Source organism: Bombus vancouverensis, chromosome 12, assembly GCF_051014615.1.
Source record: "Bombus vancouverensis nearcticus chromosome 12, iyBomVanc1_principal, whole genome shotgun sequence".
Taxonomy (NCBI): Eukaryota; Metazoa; Arthropoda; class Insecta; order Hymenoptera; family Apidae; genus Bombus; species Bombus vancouverensis.
The window spans coordinates 3064760-3087404 of record NC_134922.1 but is presented as its reverse complement, the minus strand read 5'-3'; the positions used below and the strand labels follow the sequence as shown (position 1 = coordinate 3087404).

Sequence of the window (22645 nt, the reverse complement as noted above, 5' to 3'; positions counted from 1 at the left end):
TTTAACAAGTATCATGAATCTACAATCCATGCATTATTTATTACCAAGAAATACACGATTTAGTATTGTTTCTATTTGCATGTGCATATAATTATATAAAAAAGAGCTTAAAATTCTCGTAAATATTTCTGTAATCTTCTTAATTCTTTTGCCAGTATCATTAAGTTTGAATTCAGAACAGTAAGATTTGAAAAATTAATTCACAAAACAAACCATGTGACTGTTATCACTTGTTATCGAGTAACAACTGCTCTTGATACGCAAAGAGAAAATATGTCTCACCAATAGTCGTTAGTGGTAGGATATGAAAGTCTAAATACCTCGTCATTTATCCACAATATGTTAGGACCACCTTGTCGAAAACCAAGAATTTCTCAATTGGAGTAGGGGATTGAACCATCGATCTATGCCTTTATCCCTATTTCCGATGCGTACCTTTGTCGTGTTAGAGAAATTTTTGTGAACTGCAACTGCAGCCAGCTTCCTTGTCGTAACCGCCGGCTGATACACATCGACCGTGCGTAAAAATCGGTGCTCTTTGGAGAAAGAGAACTCGGTCACGTAGCAGGCAGGTAGGCAGAGGCTCGTTGAGGGGCAAAGGTCGCCGATTATTACCTGGCAAAGAGGTTCAGCCTGGTCCGTTTCCATTTAGTTGGCATGGCATGTGTATGCGTTCGGCTCTTCTTTCCATTTGCTGGTTGCCAGGTCGACGCGACGCGACAGTGGACCGTTCGAACAGTTTCCACTGCGAGTAGAAAGGCTTTCGCGTACTTTGTTTGAAAATTAAAAAAGGGAGAAAAGGAAAGGGCGGCGGAGGAAAATGGTGGGTAACAGTGGCGTGGTCGGAACGAAAGACGAAGCGATAATAACGAAGGGTCGAAGATAGAACGAAAGAGACGAAAGCGGAGAGGGAGTCGGCTTAAATTTGATTCACTTCTCTGACGCTGTCCTCTACCACATCAGCCGCTCTTATTCTCTCTTTATCACTGGAGCACCCACTGCGGAAGTGGAGGAGGAAGACCGCAGAATGCAATTTCCTCGGGGCATGAAGTAGATGTTCCAGTGGACCGCTAGCTAGCCAATGCATCGCGGACTCTTTTTTCCGGAAGTCTGCTGCTCGCTTCTTCCTTCTTTGAGCCCGTAATGCCGTGATACTTGGCCAGGTCAGCTCTCATAGCGCGGTAATTTTCATAATTCTTACGTGGACAGAGGTTCGGATTAGCGGATTAGCGGATTAGCGATCACGAATAGTAATTGTAAATGGAGGCAGAGATACAGGATGAAAAAGAAAAAAGAAGAACGCTTGGAAACGATAATTGAATTAGACTTAGAGTTTTCAGAGAAACTTCTTCCTTTTCTTGCTAAGATATATACTTTTATTCGTATTCAAACGCTTCTGTGGAATTATTTGTATACTAGCGGTATATGCAGTTTTTTTTTTTTTTTTTTTGGAAATGTGTAAATTACTGGTAAATTAGATGTTCTACTGATTACCTTTTTATGAAGTTGATCATGAAGAATAAAATTAACAAAGATAGCAAGTAAGTATTCGGATACTTTTGAGCGTTAATACGGAAAGGGAGAAGTGAAATTACGTAGAAAATCTTTGTGTTCGAACTTTAAGAAGATGCGAGTATTGATTTGAGTATGACTGTGTCCCTTGAGAACAATGTATATGTATGTATATTAGAGTGTAGATACCGTTGTATTTGAGATATATCATTGCCAAAATCGATGATCGGAGATATAGTAATTCGAATTTTCAATCGTCAGCATCGACCTTAACCTTTATGTATCTATTCGACATCGAGTGAATCGCTTATGCATTTTTTGGGGTAATTCATATTTTAACAATTTTCTGAATGGATATCTGGTCGCTGCGTGTAGAAGCATAAGTAACGCACGTGTACAGATGTTTAAGTTTAATTGTCTAGTTTCCGGGAATTTTTCAACTTATTTGTTCTAAGTAAAAATTGAAATTTGTCGGTAACGAGAATCTTATTCGATTCTTTCGAACAAAGAATCAATTTTGTTCATGATTGGTTTTTTAAGAGCTGGCTGGTTTATTTTCACGAAATAAAAAGTTATATTTTCGTTTCGTTTTCTGATTTTAATCAAGAGAAAAACTGGCTGTTTTATTCTGACGAAATAAAATTACATTTTCATATTGGTGGATGAAATAGCAGAAGCGAAATAGGGAGGAAATGTAACCTGTTTCGGACATAAAATAGAGCTTTCACGAAGTTGTGTATTTGTAGGGCCACCAATATCCTCTCCCCGGAAGTTGAATCGTCTGGAACGTCGCTCGAACGTGACGATAATGCGAATCTTCAGTTTTTCTTTACGATTCTTCTCTGCATGCTATATAGTCGAGTAGAATTCAGGACAAGTATGCGAAAAACAGTTTTATTCAAAGCCAACAATAAGCGTTACGTCAGCTGCGCAATTATTTCAAAAACTTCCGGCTGCCATTTTAATTAAAAATTTCTATCCAATTTCTATGAGATTTATTTATTCAAAAAATTAATTCACAATCGATAGGATCTCGTAAAACCATTGTTAGACGGAACGTAAATGAAAGGGGAAGAATAGGACTTCTATTTTCGCTGTTTATCAAGAGTCAGCCTCTAGGTATAAGGCCGCTACGCGAGGAAAATGTTTGTACTAGTTGCAATCTGTGCTCCGTATTTCCATGTTTAAAATAGACCTTTAAAATTTACTGACTCGAGGGGAACGAATATCACAAACGCAATTTCACTTGATCGCGGTGTAAACGTTCTATCGAATTGTAACCAGGCGAACCGCAGCTTGAAAATCGAGCTCTTTTTCACGAAACCTAGCGACCTTTAAAATGCATCGATAATACGGCGCGATAGTCGTTTCCATTTCGTCCTTTGAAACCGTAGAATTGCTGGAAACGGTACGACTCGAATACCGAATCCTCGCAGGATCGTGGACATTTGCGAGAAATATTAGTTGCGAATAGAACATTGTGTGTTTCAACTTCTTTCTACTGTACCACGTTATCTTGAATATGTTTCCTAATTTTATCAATTTACAAATATTGTTTTTCAACTTGCGTTCAATTTAGATATTTTTCAATTATTTACATTTCTAAATAAGTCGAAGATTTATCTTCTCTATCCTTTGCCGTGGAATATACAAAAGGATCAATTGCAATTTTAACTAGAGAAATATTCAATAGAAATTCGAACTCCAATTTGCTCAGTAAAAAGCAAGCTGATTCGATTAATTGGCAATTGAGATATGCGCAGATCGTGGAATGATGTGAAGTATGTTTAAAGGGAATATCGAATATCAATGCTACAGTGTATTTATTCTTTCACAAAAAAAAAAAAAATACAATTTTCAAAGAATGGATTTGAATTTCAATGTTTTAATTTTTACTAAGGATGAATTACTATCGATTCGATTACATATTATCGATACTGTTGATTTAAAATAAGAGATATTGAATAGAGACAGTTACGTAGATGTTTGAATTTCGAATTTTTTCTAAATGGAAATTTTAATTTCGCAGTAGTTTATCATACTCGTTGAACATTGTATGCAAGAAAATGTATGACGTCAACGAAAATTTATGTTGCATCGTATAAAAGCTTACCCCAAAAAGAGAAATTGGGATCAGTGTTACACCAGAAGTACAATTTCCTCAGGGAACGCGGTTCTCGTTCCAAGAAATCGTAGCTGTCCGGGACGACTGATGCGTGTTTCTATACTTCTCATGCAACTTGATTGTTCAAGTTTTTTTCCCACGTGATTTTAATAGCAACTCTAAATTCCTCTTATATTTTTTCCTTGCAATATTTAAAAAAATATCCTATAAGCATAAACAATGTACCTTTACATTATTAATTAATATATAAATTTATGTTATTATTTTATATATTTTTTATATAAAAAGCTTTCTGTATCTTTTAAATTACTTTTACAAAGTATTTCTCTCACAATACTCTCCAAAGAAGCAAAGTTATTATGACAGTGTTATTAATATTATCCGAATTTTTTAATGCATTTCAACAGCTGCATTATAAGTTGTTCTTTCGCATTGGTAGTGTTTTAAACGTGGTCAATGGAAAGTGCAATTTTTTTCCGAAGGACATATAAAAATACAAAGGAAATAGCAGCAATAGTTCTCTTCTTAAGAGTTCCAAACACATCGGTGGCTATTGAAGCTCGTTAAGGGAAAAAGAAAAGGAAAATTCACATTTCCTTAGTAAATCTCTCGTACGAAGGAAATTAGGGCGAGTTACACACTGAATGCATTTTTCCCGGTATGCTGTGTAACCATTCCGACATCTATCGATCCTGTTTCTTTTCATTTGAAAATCTCATTCGTTCGAGCACTCCTCTCCCATAAGGATGATGCAAGTTACGTATACGTGACCGTTGGAAACGCGATAGTTGGAAAAAGCAATCGCTAAAAACCGACCGACAACTTCATTCTCAAAAATACGCGGCGCAAAGTTTGTTAATTCGCGGTAAGCTTGACGGTCGTTGGATAGTTTGTTGTAATTGGATAAAACTATGGAAATAATATAACCAGATAGTTTAACGTCGCACGTAAAACCGTAACCATTAAAATGTAATCAGAGAGATAGGCGCTGCTCGTTGGACATCAGTTAAGTCTTCATTGATATGCAAACAATGGTTTTATATCGATGTCTTAGTTATTCTCTTTACCTCACTGGACCGTAATTTAAACCTTGATCGTGGCTGGTGCAATTTTACGAGAATACGTAATTTTCCGTAAGGGAAATGGAAAGGCAAATGACTTGGCGTATTTCGTCCTCGGAGTAATTGTGCCTCGTGGGACAAGTGACTGGTCCATTTGGAAATTGTTTTCGATTATGCTCAAATTGTTTTCGGACATACGATATCTGTGAATACCTACATAATTTAACACTCAAGATCTCTACAAAAATATTATTAAATGCATTAACGATAGAAGGTATAAAAGATCATACGCGTGGAAATATGCAACCTCTCTAGGTATTGGTCAGTATCTACCCGCGTTACTTGCAGCTCCTATTTTCCTTAATATTCTTCTACTTCGTTGTAGTATTTTACTGATAAAAATTGTTTGTTGTAGTTAATTATGTTCTTACTTTCGTCGTTCTCGTTTATCGAAATATCTGAATTGCCGAAACGATTTTCAGATCCGAATTTGGTTAGTGACAGGCGGAGGATGAGTTAAGCGGTGCACGAAGAAAAGAAGAGCAAAAGAGAGAGAGAGAGAGAGAAAGAGGGACAGAGAACTAAGCACGAGGCTACGTCATCGACAAATTTTCCTAGGTATGCAGCTAGCAGCGAGGATGCAACGGTCGATGACGTGAATCGACCGACTTTTCGGTCGATAACTGCCTGCCACGTCTGAATGGCTGGCCAACCATTTGGCTACTGCTGTCGGAGGACTGTCTTGCCATCGTATGGGGACCGGATGGCCGGTGTCTAAGTGCGTTTCCTCCGCGTGGTTCACCGTACGATAATCTTGTCTGTAACTGATACATTTCTAGATATTCCGTTTCCATCGTCTCATTCCCAAATGCTGTTCGTTTACGGCTGAAATCGTTTCGTCTTCTCTACGAAGTTTCTTCGTACTCCACTCATCCATCATCGAGTTCGAGTAAAAGAGAGAAAGAGAAAAAGAGAGATTGGAGAGAGGGAGAGTTACCAGCACATTGGAGTCCCACGTTGGAGTTTCGCGAGATAGAAGAAGCGAGAAGCGGACAGGAACGCGGGAACGGGGGGACGAGCGGCAACGTTTGGAATAACAGTTTGTTGAAGGTCGCTGCCGATCCACGTAATCAAAAAGTTTCGAACAGAGCGGGGGAATAGAAAAAGGCTAGTTCGGATAATCTCGAAGCGGAGAGGGAAACGAAGTGATTGGTGGGTTTGTTTTTGTTTGTTAATCGTACATCGAAGGTAAGTGGGCACATACTACGGAGGTTGTGTCCGCATCCGCGAGGCGGATGAGGACAAAGTGGACGATAAACGCGGACCTCACCGATTCTACGTACGTCGCCCTTGATTCGGAGGACAGCCACGTGTACCGTACACGTTTACGATTATCGGTATCACAAGAATCACGTCGATTTCCCCACTAACAGCCACATGACTTGACGATCGCCCCACCTACCGCTGTTCGTCGTTGAGCGAAAGCGGCGACAGTGGCAGCAACGTCACCGACGAGGGAACGACGAAACGACGACGACGACGACGACAACCATCGACGACACCGATGACGACGACGACGGGGAAGTAGAGGGAAGAAGAACAACAGAAAGTCGGTAGTCATCGGTTCGCAAGTGCGGAGGCTACTTAACGAGTAACATAGTCCGCTGGCAGTTCAGTTGGCCGTAGACGGTCAGCAGGTGCCAGCTATACTGTCATATTTCACCTTTTCCCGTTTTCTCTCTTTCCCTCTTATGTGTCTCTCTGTTCTTCACCTTCGCTATCATCCAGTCTATTATCGCTTGCCTTTGAACAATTCGCTAAAAGACGTTTATTTCTATCGTGCGTGCGATAGATAGATAAGTGAGCCGTGTTGTTCGTGGTGGCAGTGCTGGTGCCGTTGTTTGTTGTCGTTGTTCTTGTTCTTGTTATCTCTGTTGCCTCCTCCGCCGGTAGCAGCGGCTGTTTTAGTGGATAGTGAATAATAGTGTTGAGTGTGAAACTGGAGCCGCTAGTGGTAACAGTTGCAGTCGAGAGGCAGAGCTATCATGTGCCCGCGGAAGATCTTCGGACTGGCCATCGTCGCGCTGGTGACTCTTGGTGGACGAGTGGCAGCCTATACGAATCAATGGGCAGTGCATATCGAAGGAGGAGCGGAAGTCGCCAAGCAGGTCGCACGGGAACATGGATTTCAATATCTCGATAAGGTAGGAGCATACCCCGCGTTTTTTCCTCGAAATACTTTTCGCGGTAATTCGAAGATTATGGAAGAGATACGATACGCGATTTATTAATTTTTTCATTTACTTTGTTGCACAATCTCTGAATAGTTCAAGATGCTAAAATTTCACTCTTAATCTTAAGCTACTAGATAATATGATTTATATGGGCTAATATAAATTAAACGATGGCATTGAAAATGCATCAAAAATGCATTAACTTACTGACAGTAATGCCAAAAACCACAGTTTAACAAACAACTATTTCTTGTTTATTTCACGCTGCAAGTATCTGGAATTCTATTGAAACTAATGTCAGTATTACATCGCCTCATGTATCTTCGAATTATTCGCATTCGTAGAACAACTTTGCATATCATGGATATAAATTATGCGATAGTATACAATATTATATTATACAATATTATTAATTTTTTGTTAACGTGTGATTGACAAAAAATGTGCCACATAACTAGGAACGTAACGTATAAACGCGCAAGCGTTATTGATATTGTACGTATTGTGTAAAATACAGCTGTGATTGCGCAAATCGGGAAAATACGCAGGTTTTTCCCTTTCGATCGCACTCTAACTCAATATTAGCATTGTCGAAAAGGAAGATTGTGTTGTAATTCCTCTTGAAACGTTTTGTAATCATTGAGAATCATTCATAGACAAGACAGTCAAGTGTCAAGAATAATTTTGGATACAAAGGTGAAGGCATAGTGTTGCATTGCATGTTTGATCTGAAACGCATGATTCGGTTTCTTGACGAAGTTTCTTATATTTGCGACTTTTGCGTTGGCTTTCAAACAACCGTTGGAACGTATGCTAATTTGTAACTGTTCAGAGTATCATGCTTAGCTTTTATTATTAATACGATGGATATAATTAACCCGACGACTGTTTGATGAGCAAATATAATATGACCCTTGTCGCAAAGTATCAATTTCCTCGAAATCTAAAATCGCTGCAAACCCTAAATGCTAAATTCTTCTGTTAGTTGCCGATTCGAGTTCATCCGTAAGTTTTCTGACATGGACAATTAGTCCGTCTCGAATGATGCAGCGACCGTGTCTTTTCAGCGATCGTTATTTAAGAACTGTATTATATAAAATGAAGCAAAGTGAAGGAGGTAATAAGCAAAGTCCTTCGGAATGCGCATCAAAGATCTCTCTTTGTGTAACCACTTGAAAACATTGAAACAGCCATCGACGAAAGTTCTCTTATCTCTGCTTTATAATTAACAATCTCTATGAATCGAGGGAGAAGGAATTTTTCAAAAACAAATTATTCATAATTTTATTACGCTTACACTATGTGCTATGTAGGATATGAAAGCTTTTGAAATATTCGCAACAATTACCTGGATGATAATTCAAAAATGAAAAAAATACAAGGAAGTCGTTTTAGCGGAATTTTCTGCTTGCTTTATCTGCAAGGACAAGTAAAGTTGCTCAATTTCTTTCCAATCGTCGCAACTTTCTTACCGTCGTGTAAGCAGATATGCGTTGCGTTCAAATTAATTGTATTTCTATCGTTTTGCGATCGTCGTTTCGATTTGTTATCGATTTCTCGGATAGTACGACGGATTGATGTTTATTTCTGTGGATAGATTGGTTCTCCGGAATACCAAATCGACCTTGATATCACGGCCAGAAAGTTTTTCGTGGTTTCGCGATCAAAGTGAGAAATTTCTGTGAGGTGGGTGGGCTCAATCATGCGAGGCTCATCTTTTCCCGTGACGTGTAATATCGAGCTTGGCTCTGACTCGTTGAAGAGGAACATTCCTAGGTTCCTTCAAAAAGGATCCGAGAATATTTGACTGTAATTTTGATACTTCTCTGCGTTCACGTAATTTGCGTTATATTCTATGAAACTGTTTGTAAACTATCACGGTGAGAATTTGCTAATTTCTTGTCGGTAGTTTACTTTAAATATTTTACATATTTTCAACATTTTACACGAAGATATTTGTTCAGCATTTCCTGCATTTGAGATAATATTAAACAATCTTTTGTAAACGAGGCGTAGATGTTTCAATGCCTCCTTTGTGTTTTGGGAAAAAACGAAAGCATATATTTTACGTTGATTGTTAGTTTTTTTTGTTCAAAATAGGTAATTATTATTTTTAGAGTTAAAGGAAATTTTACCCTGTTACGCGCTTGAAGGTATTTTCGACATGATCTTGTTTCCCTATCGTTAAACAACGTCTTAAATTTCTGAAAAGTATGAAAAAATGTCGATACGTGTGATCTTTTACATTATTTTTATGCTGAAATGTCATGATATAATTTCAATTGGTCGTGTTCCACACTCGAAGATATCAAATTATAACAGCAAGAGGTAATGTATCTGATTTAAATTTTGACCAAAAATGAGTGATGATGATTGTTTGAGATGAAACGATGTGCTAATATTCGTTTGAAAGAAAAAGAAAGAAAATAAAGAAACAGGGTATAAATGATAATATCATAGGCTTAAATGTAATTCTTTATTTAAAAAGGAAGGCTACAAATTTTCGCAAAACATTTCCGCTCGCCGTTTTTGAAACTCTTTGCGGGATAAAATTTTTAAAGGATAAAAATGTTTGTATTCGTAGTATCCTAATAAGGAAACTCCCGGCGCCGAAACGAGGGCGTAGAATTATCCCTGCACATTTAATAAAAATTCTGCTTTATTTCGAGGTAACTTTTATCTCTGGGAAACGGGGCTGGACAACTAGGTCATTTTTTAACTACTTTATGGGTTATTGCGATGTTGATGGAAGTTTGACGAATCAACGTTTATTAATTTGGAAATTTAGTAATTTGCGCGTCAATATTATATTTTCTTTCTTTTTTTTATCCATCGTTATTGCTATCGTACGTTGTAAATTACAGGAACTTAATTGCTCCCGCGTCTTTGCACGTTAAAATGACGCGAAGATCGCTTCGACTGGTTTCGCGTCAGCATCGAAGACGGAAATTAACCTTCGAACAAACATTTCTACCTAAATAGTTTTCATCGAAGCTCGTCTTTCCTATCTTCGCTTTCCGCGTCAGTTCTCATTCAATCGTGGAATATGAACCTGATCCGCCACGCGATTCAATGGAATAAAACATCCAATGAACTAAAACTGAACGGTTGTTTAAGTTTTGTTTCAGCTTTGTAATCGTAACTTCCACTTATTTCATTTAAAAAAAAGTGGTGCAAAAAAGGGTAAAATATGATCGTCAAAACGAAAATTTTATTCGAACCAGCTATTGCATGCGAATTCATAAGCATTACGACTAAGATGGTTTCTTCTGTGAATTATTGTCGCGACTAATCTCTGGATGAGACGTGTTTGCGTCTGACATGCGTTCTATTGGCAGTGCAAAAGTTGATTCTTAGAACTGCACTTAGAACAATTGAACACGCTTTCAAGGCATCTTCCCGGGCAATGGCTTCTCGTTTTTAGCGTTGTTTGCGCAGCAAAGAAAATTTACTTGCATGCCGATCGTTTCATTCGGGTTTTCCCACTTATCTCGTTTTTAATTAGATAGAAGCCGGTTGTGGGCGCGTTAAATGCGCTAAGAATTGCGTAATAGCTTCGCTGAATTGAATACATCTGATGCAAGGTTGATACGCACCAAACAGTACAATTGTAAATAAAAATATTTGCGATTACAATGTACGGATTGAGAAACATGATCGAGTACGATGTTGTCACGTAAAATTCCACAATGGTCGTTTCAAAAGCAATACGATAAGTAATACGATAATTTATTGCGTTCTTATGCCAATAAAGATTCCACTGCTGCGGTAAGAGATACGAAACTCGCGTCTTTTTTCTTCTTAAGTAGAAGGTGCAGAGGTAATTGATGTCATTAGCGTTGGCTTGTTCTTGTTTTTAAACCTGTTAACTTCCAGATTCAATTGATCTATTTCGCACGTCGTCGATATTGCCGCAAATTTCATTTTGCTGATGCTTACTCTTGCGTTAACTTCAATGTACTCTAGTGACCTGCGTGATGGAGTATATTTACTTATTTTTGCTAAACACACTGGCTAGCATACATGCCGACGAGTTCACAGGTTTGTTCGCCGTGTCTTGCGTACCGGTTGTGTTTTCAAGAGCAATTTGCGTCCCCTTAAATTTCCGCCAGATGGTTTACCTTCCAAGTTAAATTTTTTACTTGTTTGAAATATGAAGTGGGAAATTGGGATATTCGCGAAACTGCGCTACTTTTCCAATTTTATTCCTCCAATTTGCAAGGAAGATAAGTGTTTTTCGATAGCTACTGCACCCAAATTCCCTTCTGTTTTAAGGAAAACTGTTCCTTGATTTTGCTAATTCACGGGGATACGAACAAATTTTTAATATACTAATCGAAATAATGTTCATTTACGTACGTATATGTTTAAGAGATGGAATATAACTCGTAAGTAGTTAAATTTCTTTATATGCCTGATTGTAGATAACATGACCACATTTCTTGTGTACTTACTATTTACATGAGCAGATGGGGGGCGGAGACTGCGACCCGTGGTGATAACGGGGATTCCTAAAAGCGTTTGCACAAGATCATCGTTTCCTTTGTTGATGCAACGCATCGTTTATCAGTCGCCCAAAGCTTAGTCATTTCATAAAAGATACATCTTTTTTTTATCGATATTATTCATTCAAGTAAAATTCGCAGTTTCGTGGAAATAACTACATGCATTTATCGTTCCGGCATTATATGGCATGTTCTTAACGACGACCAATTGTTCTTCGCTTTAGCGATTTCGTAACTGAGTTCCGTAATTATACATAATAGGAAACCAAGCGTGTATCACGTAAAATAACGTGGAATATGTCGTGAAGCTCGCACAACTTATACTTTGGAAACCCATTATGTTAAAGATAAAACTCGATAGCAATTGTGCTTAACATAAAAATTATTTCGATAAACGTGTAATTTTCTATTCCTTTGAAATTGCGTGACGAGTAAATAGTTTTTTTAGCCACATATGCGACGATTGATTTTAATAAAAATGATATTGACTATCGATCAAATAACTATCACAGAAATTGTCTGTTAGGTGATGAACTGATCGAAACGGTAGCGCGTACTTTTCACTTATTGTCAGATACTCTTGCTTCTCCATTCTACACAGTGTTCCTTTCTTCTCGTTTTTGATTTTCTGATACGCTATGATTATTTTGCATTGGCGCATAAAACGGGAAAGCTATTTTATCTTACCGTCATCGCTTGAAATAATCTTTACGAATTAATTTCTTTTACCGAAGGTCAGACTTTAATTTCCGTTTGTGGCTTTCAAAAGTTTTTTCGAGGAATTAATTTTGTTTTCTTTATAAGTTATTTCAAGTTTTAATAACAAGCATTATGATGCATGCTCGCCGCTTCAAAAAATATATCCAATGTTTCATGCGTGATAAACTCGTTATTGTTGGCATTTAAAATTTTTCTATTTTTTAGTACACGTACAAAATTTTAAACAATGGAAATATAACAAATTTTAGAGAGGTTTGTGTTGGGAGTGTCTGAAACGAGGTCACACGATAAAAAATGGGAACAGGAACGGTCTATCTGTGCTATAGGTAGATGCATTTAAAGTTTCGAAAATGTATATCATCGTTTCAGAATCGAGCGTAATTTTATCAGGACATGTAGCAGTATGGAGTAATTCTTTGAAATTACGAATGTATATACGTAGCTAAAATATATTCCTTATTTTTCGATTCTGTCCAGATTTGCGTGAGTAGTTTGTAAACTCTTTCCCTGAGAGTCTCTTAAATTTTTGTTAGGAGAAAATACAACCCACGAACTAGAGAACGCAAATAATTGTAGTGTTTCAAAAAGTCAGAGACTATAAACTTTTAAAGTAGACAAGTTTTCGTATGGGAGCATAGTCTGTTCGGAGAAAATGCTTAATCTCCCGAACTATAATTTTTAAGGTTGACAAATATATCGGTATAACAAATATCACATACTCGTCCCTTGGCACATATTTGCATTGAATAAAAATTGTGGAATTACCCACTACGAAGGATTGTACGCACAGGGACAGTCTCACACGTGTAGATTTTATCTTGTTTAAAAACGATAACGAATTACATGCCGACCGGATTCTCCTTTTAAGGCGTTGTCAGATTTCTACCGAACTTTTGACCGTTCAAGTTCTTTCAGTGAACTTTATCGACGTATTCACGGTTATTATAGCGCGATTTTAAAAATTCTAGGTGAATGGGAGGAAGCGATTTGTAGAAAGAGTTTTGAAGCTCTTCTGCCATGGTAACTTGTATCTTGAAAGTTCCGGACGAAAGGATTATTTTCGCAACAATAAGATCGTGTTCGAAGTCCTGCTCGCGAAAGAAGGTTTGCTGTTAAATCCTCTTTGCACGTAGTAACGGTTGCGGCAAATGAAATTAGAGGTGTTACTTTGGAAAGGAAGACGTTACGCGACTGAAATAACATAAACATTAATTAGATCGTTCCCTTTGATTAGACCTCGTAATCTCATATTAATTCCTGTATTACTATTTAGCAACAAAAACTTCCACGGACTTGAAGATAGGAAGATCACGGAATTATTGTATATAGGACCTGTTTAAAATTAGTAACAAATAACTTCGTTAAAGTTGAATTTTAATTCAAGAACTTTGCGTTATCACTATAACAGATACGTATACTTACATTGGTAATAGGAGAATTTCCATTTCAAAGCTATATCTATTTATTTATGATTTTTTTATATATTCGTTTTTTCTGTGATATTCATCATTCCGCATTATTTTATCGTCACGCAAAGCTTCCGCGTAATCGATTTAACGCAATTGGCCAAGCGCCAATTGCATTAAATACCGTTAATTCTGAAACAACGTTAAGCCGAGTATTCGACTACACGGAGCTAAAATTCAGTTAGAAAACCGGATGACGATAAGCAGATATAAACCTTAATTGTGTACGATACGATATGTCATTCTCATTTCATGTTTTATTATATTATATCTCATTATATGCGTGTGTGCGTATATAAAAATCTCTCCCGATAGACATCTTAATAGACACCTTAAAGCGAATTTTATTTCGATGAAGAAATCGGTCGAAGAGTTGTATAATTTAAGGTCGATAAATCTAGAATTTCAAGGGTTTCACACGTTACCCGATCTAACGCCGTTTCTCTCTGAAACGTTGAAATAGTTTTTACACATACCTTAGTACGCGATGATCTAACATCAGCAAAGCGTCAAACGTAGCTCGCTTGAACGAGAGGATGGAACAATTTGGTTCCTTCTCGATTTTCCTTGAATCGATTTTCGATCATGGATAGGAAGAGAATGAAGAAAGTAGCTCAGTTCGTTTTGTCTTGAATTACGTTACCTGGGATTTTTCTTTGTTCGTTTGCTGTTCATCCGTGGTGGCATGCCGCATTCTCGCTGAAAGAAGTAAGGAAGTTTCGCAGAGAATAGATCCTTTCGTGTAAGTCTGGATTTTCAAGCCAATCTTCCAGGGCGATCTTACGAAACCCAACATTTCACTGGATTACCGTCGCGCGAGATTATACTTTCGGGGTGCGCCTTAAAACTCTTCGCCGGTGAATCTTCGCGTGTCTCGAATTTGTGATTGCCGGCTGTTTGTCGGCGAGAAGCGTGCTCGAACACCTCAAGGTTTATGACACGCCATGGAAAACCAATACATAGATATATCGAAACACCTCTCAAATTTTTCTACGTGACTTTTTGACGATGAAGTAGGTGTTCAGTTGTCATTTTAGTGCCATTTAGTGCAATTACCAGCGAATGTGTTAAGCTGTAAAGCTAGTTTTATTTTTCATATAATAAACGAATTTCATTTCAGTCAACACAGATAGAACTCCACTTCTCGTTGTTCATTTTTTTCTTTTAAATTAACAAAAATTTATAAAGGATATTTCGAGATAGTCCGGTTAAGAAAAGATTATGAAAAATGGAATTTCATAATCTGGATCTAAATTGTAAAAATTGCAATAGGAAAGAAAAAGGCTTTAAAGTGTACGTTATTTTATGAGACCACGGTAAATTCCTCTTTTCTCTATGCTACGCTACGTTTCAATTAATAAGTCAATGAGGACAGTCTGCATTAATTGATGTGTATATAACAATAGCTTGATTTTGCTGAATGGAAGCGTATAGTCGTGAACTTAAGAATTAGTTAAAATTCCTTTATAAAAATAGAAAGAAAATATAATCCAGTAAATTCTCATTCACATCACGAATATATTCTATTCTACAGGGAATATCGTTTCTCGTTGAACAAATAATATAATAGCCTACCCTCTCAAATATACGTACAAACATATTACATGCATACTTGGAATATATTCAAATATATTCAAGTTTTTCCACTGAAATGTGCAAACATATTATACACGTCGGTTCTATATTTATAAGATTGGGCAACACTTTGTGACAGAGTTAGCGTAAATATCGTCAATGCATTTGTACGCTTTATGGAACGAAATACAACAAACCGTTGTTATATTTCGCGTACCTTTGTTACAATTTTTCAATAAAACATTTGTTAGTATGTTTTAATGCAACATTCCTTTTCCTATATTTACTTGTAGAATGTGTATGGTGGAGAAAAACTGCAACCTGTTCCATAAAATTCATTTTAATTTCATCTATTTGCATAAAAAAGGACATATCTTTATATTGATTTGTACGTTCGGATATGAAGATAAAAATGAAAGCTGCTTTCGATATTTATCATGTACATGTGCATGCAATAACACAAGTTAATCCGGATGTAGATTAATCGAATGGAAATATTTTTTGCAGCAAATATGGAGGGAATATTACCTTTAGAGTTGTGATTTTAGTATTGAATCTATCAATTTTTCGAATATATTTTATTGACAACGTCACTGGTTATGTTTACCTCTGTCCGTTCGTAATGTTTCCCGTATCGTATGTAGCAGCATATTGCATCGACACAGTGCATCGGATAGTATCAAGTAAAAGGTATTCTTGCATTGTTCGAGATACACATCCGAGTGAAACGTCGAATTGAACGCAACGTGTGTTTCGCATGAATGAATGGTTCGAGGACTCTTGAGAAGCATTGCGTTTTGAATGATCCTAGGAGGGAGTGAAAAGCACGAACAAAAGAGCATCGTTCCTGGATATTTGTAAGTCGTTTTCACCCTTGCCACTTTAAACGTAAAAGGGTGACTATGCCACATTAAGAGAACACTCAAGCAAGGCTAAACGCACCCTTTGTCTTTCCTCGGTTCTTATACCTTCTCGAGATCAAACGATCGAGGGTGAACGAGCTAAACAATTTCGAACCAAAAAACGAGCAGAACTTCCTTTTTTATCGCTATGAAACAAAAAACGTAACATAAAGTATTACGCGCTTGCGCACGCACGTAATGTATCTCTAAAATTCACGAAACATCCCTTTTTCACCACAAAATTTTGTTTTTCTGTAGGATAGAATAATTTAATATTAAATAAATGTATTAAATAATCTTCGTAGAACAACATATCTTGCTGCAGATGGGTGTTTTATATAAAGTACTTCTTTTTTTAAAGAAACATTCAAGAGTGAAATTTCATCGACGATCAAAAAAATTTGACGGATAATTAAAAAGAAAAAGATCGAAATTGGATCAAGGTACAATTACACTTCTATGGTCGAAACGAGCTCCGATAAACGCATAAATTAGAATTCAAATTAGAAATTAAATCCGTTGGTAATTCACGGAATCACGATATATATGAACTCCATATGAATAGCAATCGGCATTTGCGTGGCCATAAAACAGGAGTTCCGCAAAAATCCAATTTAAATTTCGAAAAGCTGCGGGAAGATCTCTCAAATTCCATAAATTATAAAAGCTATCTGAAAACGATCTCTTCTCTCTAAAATTCGTCACAGTCGCAAAAGAACGGCAATAATTTATTTGCCATTTTCCTGGTTCATTTACATTTCACGCTGCAACATGGACGAATCCCTGGTAACTTGGTCGAGGGCACATCTGTGACTCTATTTCATAAATAATTCGTAGCAGACACGTGATAAAATGCGCACACAACAATGATGCCATTGAATTCGCCGATGGTTTCCCGGGGGCGAGCCACGTTTCCTTAAGTATTTCAACTAGGACGGAAATACATACCTGGCCGCAGGTAGACAGGATGGGTCATTCTTCCTTCAGGACGCCACGTAGCTCGCTTGACGTCTCTGGTTCTCTCGTTTCTATGCTATTCAGCATTTAGCGAGGTTGGCGTTTTGCGATACAATTTTAAAGATCTACCTGTTCTCGCTCTGCATTTCTTCCATTGTCTCTATTTCTGAACAAGATTCTCTTCACTGACTTGCGAGTTCTTTAGCATTCGATGAGTTTTCCGGCGTTGCGTTGACCCGTTCAAACACGGGAAACCCGTGACTATCGGAAATCGTTCTTGCCTTTTCTTCGAGCTACGTCGTCTAAACGGCTGTTATGTTTGTTCGATCAAAGCTTCTGATGAATCAGAGCGACTAGCAGTGAGTAAAGAGAGCGACTGAGGTGATTAAATTGTTAAATAGATTGGAAGAATGGATTGGCGGAATTATTATATTCGTTTCAATAGCGTGAATTTTACATTCGTCTTTGTTGATTGATAAATTGGCAGGTATTTACGTCACTTGTGATTAAAGGAATTAGCTTAATGGTATATATTATTCGTTGTACATATTATCTTAGGATCGTACATATGAAAGAACGTACAAGTGTTAATGTCTTATCTACAAGGGAGATTATTCGATTTGAAAATTCATGAGTTAGTTACACATGTACGTGCTACGTATCTGTTAAATAATTTAATTTTATTTGTCTTACGTATATTTTATGCGTTATATTTTGCTGTAAAGTGGAAGAAAGAAGCGAAGTGTAAACTAGTAAAACCATAATATTCAATTTAAGCAGCATTTTGAGTTACGAAATTTTTTCTGATTATCGCACAGTGTTGAATTATTCTATCCAAAAGTAGGGCGGAAACTGCAGCCTAAATAAAATTAGGGGCATCATGGCTGCACGTATACGTTAGACGTAGTGTATTTATTTTAAAGTTTCGTAATCATATCTATTCGACCTAAACAATTGTATAACTTATCTTATCTAGTCTATTGATACGTACATTCAAGATATTTAAGAATTGACTTCTACTTTAGATTAAATACTGTTTCAATATTCTATTGCGAATTCTAGGTTGAAAACTAATGAAATTTTGCCAAAATTTGGAGAATAGAAAGTTTAGAGTAATTCAAAATATTTCGTCGACACTTACTACGCGTTATTCGACCACTTACGTACTCCGACTTTTAATATCTATTTTCATTTTTCTTCGAAAATGAAGTTTGATTGACCGAAGGTAATTTATCGATTAGCAAATAAACGAACGAAGAAACGGAAGGAACATAAAAGACGGCCTATTCTTTGAACGTCTATCATCGATCGTTACGCGTATCCTAAAGAACAATGGAAGCGTTCGCGGCTGAGCTGTCTTTTCGTCTCGTTGTATTTCCTTCAGAAATTAAAGTCGCACCGAAGAATTTTTTCTTCTTTCTCTCTGTTTCACCGATTCGAAGTGTCAATGGCCACCACTCACCCCCCATGGTGAGAACCCTTGTGTTTCTATCCCTCGGCGAGTCGACATTGAAATGCGACGAAACGTTAAAAGCAGGTTTACCTAGGAAAAGGAGAACGAGCTAGAGAAACGAGAAGCTCCACAGGAGAGAGCCTCGACGAAGTACAGGCCGAGAGAATTATACGGGGAAGAGTCGAAGAAGTGGAGCGCGATAAACAGAAAAAGAAACTGGAAAAGGAGAAAGGAAAAGGAGAAATAATTGAAGGAAGATAGTGGTGTGGATAAGCAAGGAAGATGCATCGGGGGAGGGGAGGGAGGCAGAATGAGAGGGAGATTCATGCCTTGGCTCTCTGCTGTTCCGACTTCTTTATCTGGGTGTAACGAAGAGAGTCGGCCATTGAGACGATCGAGGTAGAGAAGGGAGGCTAGATGGTACACGATAGGGAAAGGATACACACGAGAGGAAGGGAGAAAGAGATAGAGCCGTTCCTCCAGTCGGAATTTTCTACCCTTTTCTACGTTTCCCGTCCTTTCCTTCTCCTTTTCGCCCTTCTAAGTGACTCTTTGAACCTTTCGGATCATTTTGTTTCTTTATTGCAATTGCGGTCCGCTCGATTCAGTCAGAGAATTCGATTAGGTGTCTCATTGTGGCATTAAGAAATTGCCTTGTTACTCGTTTTGCAGTCACATGGCCGACGGGTCGGGATTGTTTGAACGTGATTGCGATCGTCGAGCAGCAGTTTCGAACATGTGCATCGTAAATGGCCTCGGTTTATTTCTTAGCTCGTTCTGCTCTAGACGTTTACCTTGCTCTTCTTTGAATTACTTAGAGCAGCGCAATTTTTATACATGATTTCTAGAACTAGAAACGAAATCGCAAATGTTTCATAAGTTTTCTGTCTCAAATCCTTAATTAAAATTTTCGAATTTTCATTTTTTTTTTTTTAACTTGAACTTTCAAAATATATCGACAGGATAGTGCAATTCTAACCACTCTTCGATTGTAAATAATAAATTAAGAAGTGATCGTTTAAAAAATTAATCCACCAAACGATCATTCCAAGAACGCATTATCGTAATTGAACATTAAAACGTATTCGTGGCACGTATTGCGCTGCTCACGTGATCCTCAATTACTGAGGACCTCGCACATGCGAACCTGCATGTCTTCGTCATCTCAATTATTACTTCACTCCGCTAGCTCAATGTCAAGCACACCATTCTATCGTAATCTCGCGCATGGGAACCAACCGTATTAATTGTCGCTATATGGCTCGTGAACCGTCTTAAACCTGACAAAATGTTAATTAACAATGATCGCGATGCAGAGTCGTTAATGAAAGCGTAATGAGCCGAAGAGAATGGAATTCACGGTGTTGCCACGATTCCGAGGCCCAGAGGCCATTTGCAATCCCATGGATAATTTGCATCCTGCTGCAACTTCGGAACTTTCACATTTATTTGATATTTGATCGAATAAATTAGGAAACATAGTCGAGGATAATCTACTTCTAACAAGATGTGCATATCAACAGCATTCCTTACGCGTGTAAAAAAACTACGCAGTAAAAACAGAGCATTTTTATCAAATTTTACAAGAAAATTTTCGTATAGTTCTTTTTTGGTGACGATGTTTCTGTTTCTGTTCTTGTTTTAAGTTGCATCGACTGCGAAGTCATTAGCGACTGAAGTACAGAAATTTGGGAGTAATAATCGTGAGAACTGTGAGAGAATCGTGAAGGTGAATCTACAGTTTTAGCTGGATTTCGACCAACAGAGCCGCGCTGTGATAGGCACAACTAAAAATAAATGGAGTTGCAGAGGCGTTGATTGAAAACAATTTTTTCAATCAACGGATTGATCTAGTTTAGAACAAAATACTTTATATAGTAACAGAGATATAGCGAGAGCCTTATCCGTTTCACATTTCATATTTACATTAAGTGTGTTAGTCATACTTGCAGTTTTGTAGTAGTATCTGAGAAGAGATAACCTATTCTTTTCGCAAAAAGTTATCGTATTTCTAGTTCTGTACTTAGAAATCAGAAATTAAAAGCTTAGCACGTTGTTGTTATGTGTTAGAAATAAAATCGTAAAACGTGAGGCGATAATGAAAATTGTGAAAACTTCACGTCTGTAATTCATTGTCAGAAATAAATCACACGCGTAAACTGTTTGATGAATATTATAAAAAGCGATCGAATAAAGATTCACTTGCTTCTACTGATCGTCCCATATGTTCCGTCCGTAATCTCTGAATGACATGTAATCAACTATATCATTCTTATACGATCCGAACCCTGATTCTATAATCAGAACTCAGGTTCTAGCGTGTTCAACTAAGCAAACTATTTGAGAAAGTATAGAATCGATTTTAGGGACTCTGCTAACGTGTCTCGTTAGAGTTAGAAGGGGTTAATAATCACGTTTGACACTGTTTCCGTGATTCGCGCAATCCTCAGCTATGCGAAGAAACGGACGCGGAGCGCGTTGATAGCATCTTGTTGGGCGCATTAACGCGCTACGATCCCAGTACATGACGATACAGAGAACATCTTGGTATGCACACGCGTACCAGTACGTATACGCATGCGAGGAGCCGGTACAAATACGAACGAAGCTGGAGAGAGAGTCAATGTACCGAGTAGCTGGATCAATGAGGCTGATTACTCAGCTCGATTCTCTTGTAGACACGAGCCAGACCGAGCGAGGGCTCTGCGCCTCCGCTGCCTCCGCTGCTTATTTTCCGGGAGAACATCGTCGACTGCAGAATTAAATCGTGAAGAATTGAAAACACTTCAAATTACGGGACAGGGACGTATGTTCTCAAGTGCAAGGCTCTCTGCCGTTGCCAATTTGAGAGCCACATCGGCGAAATGGTGTATTTAGATTTATGCGCCTAAGGAAAAGAGGGGCTCGTGTGCTTCGATGCTTCCCTTTGCTTCGTTTAGATTTCCTTGGCATAGCATTAATCGACGGGAAGTTCGTCATCCAAGGTTCATTAAGATTTATTTCATAGCTGAGTAAGAGGAATCGAGAGATCGAGGGATCAATCGTTGTTAGGGTTGAAGGTACTTGTTGAAAAGTGTAATCGGTAATAAGATGTAATATATTCGCTGTAGAAATGTTTTGAACATGTATCGATCTCAGATACTTGTATTCGCTAGTGTTGAGGAAGTTGATTAACTGCTTAAATGAGTTTACTTTGTTACGTTGGGTACTCTCGAAGGGAGTTAATTTTCCATTGTGAGACACATAGTTGATTCTACGATACTGGAATGTTCTGATATAGAAATAAAGATAATTAATACATAGTAGTTTGCAAATATTTCGTCAACTTCATTCTGTAATTTTAATATAAAAATCTGCTGGAGAAAAATCCATTTTATAGAGCTCAGACATACGCTTTTCCAATATTTCTCCATTCTTTTATATTCTTCCCGAACAAACTGTTTACTTGGGGTATTCACTCTCAGGATTACTATTGGATACTTATTGTAATCATTCTTTTTTTCTCGTGAACCGAATGTTTGTTTACCCTTTCACGAGAACCAGCTCCAAGAACACAGTCAAAACATTCTGCCATGTGAGTTTTAATCCGCGCGGAAATCGTCAGCGGTTGCTGATTAGGAGAAAGGGCAATCAAAAGTGTGATTTGTCCAATCTCCCGGGAACTTTTACTCTGCCAACCTTATTGTTCTCTCGGTCTTTTCACGTTCTTCAATTCTCTGGTCCGTCAGTCACGTTTCCAGGTTCGATCATACCCTGACACGTTCCTCTGTTTTCTGCGACTAGAAAAAGCAGCCTAGGGCAACTCTCGGGGAAATTTGTCACGAAAAGGAGATTTCTTCATTTCTCTCGGTTAAATGAAATTCACACGCGGTATCGTATCAATTCGTTTCAAAATTGTTGCTTTATTCCCTCTCGGTGTATCACCGAAGAACGTTTGATAAAATTATGTTTCATGGAAATTAAACATTTGCTGTCACGTGTAATTATAAAATATGTTTCCTTTGTTCTTCTTAAAATATTAAAAAACATTTACTTAGGAATTTTTCACGGAGCCTGATAGTTATTTGGTACTATATACTTTGAATCAGATTTTTATAGCGAAGCAAGTAGAATTTGGATTTCACTAGGATTTTGA

General features: G+C 37.6%; 1 protein-coding gene across 4 annotated transcripts in view; it reads left to right on the top strand.

Annotated features, from left to right (window-relative positions):
* Positions 1-22645, top strand: part of LOC117165016 (furin-like protease 1) — a 227450-nt gene that overhangs the window by 1947 nt on the left and 202858 nt on the right. For 3 of the 4 annotated variants that reach the window (XM_033348465.2, XM_033348466.2, XM_033348464.2), the window contains exon 2: positions 5181-6902. In XM_033348465.2, coding sequence (XP_033204356.1) covers positions 6744-6902 — 159 coding nt within the window. In that variant the 5' untranslated portion in view covers positions 5181-6743. The remainder of the gene's footprint in view (positions 1-5180; positions 6903-22645) is intronic. The other variant, XM_076623528.1, reaches the window with a different exon arrangement.